We start from the raw sequence: 5,325 nt of genomic DNA, 5'->3' as shown, positions 1-5,325 counted from the left end.
GGTCCTGCGGGTCCCCTGCCCAGGCCTGATGCCTGGGCCAGAGGCATCAGGCCTGGGCTGGGGGCAGAACCAGTGATGGGGGGAAATGAGGGTCCCCTGCCCTCTGTCAGAGGCGTCAGGCCTGGGAAAGGGCCATCTCCTGCGATTGGAGGGTGATGGGGGTCAATGCCTGAGGGCTCCCAGTATGTGAGAGGGGGCAGGCTGGGCTGAGGGACACTCATCCCCCCCTTACACCTAGTGCACGAATTTCGTGCATCGGGCCCCTAGTATATATATAAAACTACACAGAAACCTTGGGGCTCTACATATATTCTGAAATTTAAATGTCAAATATATCCTATACACATTTACTGCTGTAACTGGCAAGAGAAAGTGCAAAAAAGAGAAAGAAAAAAGAAACCAGAAAAAGGTGAAAGGATGGAATACTTGCCAGTTCTTCAGATGGAATGTCACTGCTAGATCAAGCAAAAGGATTCTCACTTAAATCACCATTTGATCCTATTGCAAAATACCTGCCATCAGTCACAGAAGACCCCAGCACAAGTCCAAATCTTACCAGAGACCTAAATTTCCATCACAATCCTAACCCGGAATGAAGTGAGACATGTATATAAATGGACTGGAATTGGATACTCTTTAATTTCTATGACAAGTGTTGAGTGTTTCCTTCCCACGTCCCGCGTGGGTCAGGGTTCAGGAACTGGAAGCAGAGCCGCACACAAATGAAAATGAAGATGAGATAATTTGGAAATATTGGGGAACCAGGCGGGCTAGTCCAACTCAAGGGGAAGGACTTCCTCAGGTGCTCAGGCCTCACCAAGCTTTTATTGATTCTGGGATGCACATAGCATAGCCCTTAGGCAGGTGACCCCTGGCAACAGGCAGACTACCCCATCAGCAAGGATTTACATAATAATAAATGGGGGAGTAGTTTCAGCTACCACTGTCTGGACAAACAGAGGTGGTGCCTAGGTCCAACCTTTGCTAGGACTTCAAAGGGGGGTTGTCTGTCTACACTTATCAGCTAGTGAAGGCAATAAACAGTTTCCCACAGACAAGAAAAAAGAATGAATCTATAGACCTAAAAGTATTTGGCAAGTACAAACATTTAGTCAAAACTATACAGGACTTATATTCACATATAATATATCAGAAAGCATAGATTACAATGCTTCTACCTGCTGTTACCCAAAATTTACAAGCTACCTTTTTCAAAAACTAAAGTTATCCTTACTAAATACTTAAAGCACAAGTGTAAAATGGTACAACCACTTTGGAAGACGGTTTAGCAATTTCTTATCAAGTTAAACACACACCTACCATATCACCCAGTAATTGCACTTCTAAATATTTACCTAAGAAAAATGAAATATATGTATTCCCTCCCCAGAGGTAATTATTAATTAAGTGTATCTTTCTTACCATAAAGTGTTTCATGATAAACAATTCTTTTCCTCACTGCTGGGCATGGATTTCATCAAATGACTGGTAGCTTTGTATTGTTTTCTAACTGTGAAAAAGATGACCAGCAGCTGCAAATCTCAGTCAAGGAGATCAATGGATCACCTTTAATATTTGTTTACCTTCCTTCTGGGGAGTTCCAAATTACAAACTGGTTGTACAGTGAAACTTAATTTGTTCCAGAAGGCTGTTCGAGAAGTGATTTGTTGGAAAACCGAATGATCCCTCTTCCACCCGGTTAGAAATAATGTAAATTAATTTGTTCCAGACTCCCAAGTGATTGTTTTAACCTTTTCTTATATACAGTACATAATTAATATATTGTTTAATCTATAAACAAACATTTCTTTTCTTAAACTTATCGAACCACCCCCTTCTAGCCTTAAACTAATCACTTTCACTACTCATTCCAGGGGTATCTTTCAAGAAGTCAGTATGAGCATCTTCACTTTTTCATGTATCACTGTTTCCAAAATGCTGTGTTGGGCTGTTTTCATTTATACAAATCAACAATAGTTTTTCTCCTCCTCAATTGCCTGTGAGCATTGTTTCTTACATTACCCTTAGCAACGTTAGCATTAAAAATATATATACATACATTTCTTAACATTTAAAAATTTTAAAAATATGTTGTTATTGATATCAGAGAGGAAGGGAGAGGGAGATAGAAAAATCAATGATGAGAGAGAATCACTGATCAACAGCCTTCTGCACGCCCCCCACTGGGGATCAAGCACACAACCCTGGCATATGCCCTGACCATTGGGAATTGAACCTTGACCTTCTAGTTCATAGGTCAATGCTCAACCACCAAGCCACACCCCATTGGGCAATGTTAGCATTCTTGATGGCCTCTTTATGTTTTAAAATTGTGCTAACTGTCCATTTCACCAGCAACAAAAACATAAAAAATATTCACAGTACAATTTCCTGAGATGTTAAGAGGTTCAGTGGTTAACTGACTCTAAGCTGAGTCTCATTCTCTCCTTTGTGTGTGGCCTACGAGGCGCTTTTTGTCATCTAGAGGCTTTTTGTCACCTTGCAGAACTTAAGTTTTGTTCCACAATGGAGACATTTTTCCTGTTAACTTAGTTGAGCACCAAATTGTTCAAGATATATATATAGTGGGAAGGTGATAAAAAGTACCACTTAGCCTTGCCTGGCATGATTCAATGGTTGAGCATCGACCTATGAACCAGGAGGTGACATCACATTCAATTCCTGGTCAGGACATGTGCTTGGGTTGTGGGCTGGATCCCCAGTGTGGGGAATGTAGGAGGCAGCTGATCAGTGATTCTCTCTCATCATTGATGTTTCTACGTATTTCTTTCTCCCTCTCCCTTCCTTTCTGAAATCAATAAAAAAAAAATTTTTTTTAAAAAGGTACCTCTTAAATTCAGCTCTGCACCAAGAAAGGAAAAAAGAGAACTCCTCCCACCCTTACCAAATTATCAAGGTAAAGATATAGGAACCAGGACTGTGTAAGTTTTAAGGGTTGACTAGAGAATCTAGTAGTTGTTCAAAACATTTTAATGATCTAATTCAGCAGTTCCTGGAAAACAACTGTTTCAAATTGGAGACTTCTTCATGGACCAAGTATTTGGGTTGCTACGTAACTGGAGCAAACTTGAGGCCCCCCCAGGTTAACCTTTTCAGAGCTCCTTCAAGTATACTCTCATTTGGCCTTGGAGCACCTCATGCAAGAACCTTAATTTTTTAAATTTTTTTTTCAGAGAGAAAGGGAGAGGGATAGATAGAAACATCAATGATGAGAAAGAATCATTGATTGGTTGCCTCCTGCACGCCCCTCACTGGGGATCGAGCCCACAACCTGGGCTTGTGCTGTGGACCAGAATCAAACCCAGGACCCTTCAGTCCGCAGGCTGACGCTCTATCCACTGAGCCAAACTGGTAGGGCCAAGAACCTTCATTTTTTCTAACTTTCAATTGCATAAAAACCTCTTGTCTCTACTGATAAACCCCAACCTATAATATGCAAAAATGAAATGCAGTATAATAAAGCAAATATGTATTAAGCGTTAGTGCCAGACAAGGTGCTAAGACAGTAATGGCGAACCTATGACATGCGTGTCAGAGGTGACACACGAACTCATTTTTTTGGTTGATTTTTGTTAAATGGTATTTAAATATATAAAATAAATATCAAAAATATAAGTCTTTGTTTTACTATGGTTTCAAATATCAAAAAATTTCTATATGTGACACGGCACCAGAGTTAAGTTAGGGTTTTTCAAAATGCTGACACGCTGAGCTCAAAAGGTTCGCCATCACTGTGCTAAGAGTTACTTTATCTCACTTAAAACATCACAACCAAATATCCTGATTTTAGCGAAGAGGCAACTGAGTCTTAAGGTTAACTAATGTGTTCAAGGTCACACAGCTAGAAAGCAGCTGACACAACCGTAAACAATACTGACTCCTTGTGGCAAATATTTAGGTCTAAGGGACAAATATCTAAAATACAATTTTCCGTTTATGAATTAAACTCTAAGAGTGGGAATAGAACACTTAGGAGATAAACTACTATGTCCAAAGGTACTAAGAAAAAAAGAATCCCCTTAATTTACAGTTTGCCAGAAACCTCTGGGCTTTTCCTTTACCTGCCACAAAATGTAGTAATTCTTTTGAAGGTCATAAAAACCTCCCCAAATGTGTCTATAAGCAAAAATTATAGTATTTGCTACTTTCACATTTAGATAAGGAAAGAATAAAGAACTATAAAACCTGATAAACATCAGGATGGGCCAAAAATAACACAAAACAGAAAACTGTTCTACCACTAAAAACGAGAAAATTGTTTTACCACTAGTTAAGGAGTCAGTTTCCCCAAGATGGGCTTTGGTTTCTTCTTCTATAATATAAGATGGTCTCCATGATCTGATGTGCATGCCAGCCTTACCATTCTATGATAAATGATAAAATCTTAAATTGAATGAAGGGAAACATATTCCTTAGGTGTGTAAATGTCTACTTAAAACACTCAAAATAGCCAAGCAAACCTTATTAGTTTTGTGTTTGTGAGTTTATATGTTAAAATATGTATGGTTAGGGGCTAAATGGTGTAGCATATACATCCATCATGGACCAAGATCAAACTGTGGTTATAATAATTAAAATTATAGTGCTGGGCAGTCACTGGGAACACATATATTAGGAGAAGGAAAAATAAGAGACAGGCATCAGCAAAGCATTTCATACTCCAACAAACAGGCTTTAACCTGAAAAAAACAATAAAGCCTCCCCACATCTGTGATCCCAGTATTCCTGGTCCGTGGTACCCCATTTTCGAAACAGTAATGGCCTCTTTCTGACCTCAGGAAACAACCACACACGTGGAAGAATTAGATCGTGGCATAGCAGTTGCTAAAATTTAACAGAACGGTCTGTGAAGGTAACCCACAAAACGCCAACCGAGAAAATGCCTGATTAAAAAAAAGTATAAAGTATACTGTGTCCCACCAAGGAAGCATATTGTGTTCCCGAAAGACTCTGGGGCGGAGGTGCCGGTACACTAAGGGACCTCCCTCGTCTGAGCGGCGCGTCCGGCGGCTCAATGTCACCTTCGCCAAAGCGCTGATGGCGGCGGACATTCCCAATCAGGTGGCCCCTGGGGTCAGCGCAGGGGTATGACGGTCACACCCCGGGGACCGCAGGGGTCGGGTGGACGCGGGAAGTGCGCTGGGACCCCTCTTTGGCGCCGACGGCAGGTCCACACCTGACCGTCCGCGGTGGCCGCACAAGAAGTCGCTGAGGTAGGCCCCGGGGGCGCGTCCTCGAGTCCTCCAGGCCGGAAGGCGGCGGGGAGGGCGGCCAGTGGCCTCTGGGTTCAGCCCCCCCCCGGCA

At 41.6% G+C, this 5,325-nt stretch overlaps 1 protein-coding gene across 2 annotated transcripts in view; it reads right to left on the bottom strand.

Annotated features, from left to right (window-relative positions):
* The window catches only part of LOC102759134 (cytochrome c oxidase subunit 5A, mitochondrial), a 20,055-nt gene that overhangs the window by 14,424 nt on the left and 306 nt on the right, over window positions 1-5,325 (bottom strand). The window contains exons 1-2 of one of the 2 annotated variants that reach the window (XM_015564504.1): window positions 5,043-5,258; window positions 4,286-4,385 (exon numbers count right to left, since the gene is read on the bottom strand). The exons of the other annotated variant lie outside the window; for it this stretch is intronic. Coding sequence (XP_015419990.1) covers window positions 4,286-4,385; window positions 5,043-5,072 — 130 coding nt within the window. The 5' untranslated portion in view covers window positions 5,073-5,258. Of the gene's footprint in view, window positions 1-4,285; window positions 4,386-5,042; window positions 5,259-5,325 lie in introns of those variants that run through there. 2 annotated transcript variants of the gene reach the window in all.

This window comes from Myotis davidii, unplaced genomic scaffold, assembly GCF_000327345.1.
Source record: "Myotis davidii unplaced genomic scaffold, ASM32734v1 scaffold992, whole genome shotgun sequence".
NCBI classification, from domain to species: domain Eukaryota; kingdom Metazoa; phylum Chordata; class Mammalia; order Chiroptera; family Vespertilionidae; genus Myotis; species Myotis davidii.
The sequence above is the reverse complement of the archived record's forward strand: the minus strand, read 5'-3'. Positions and strand labels throughout refer to the sequence as shown.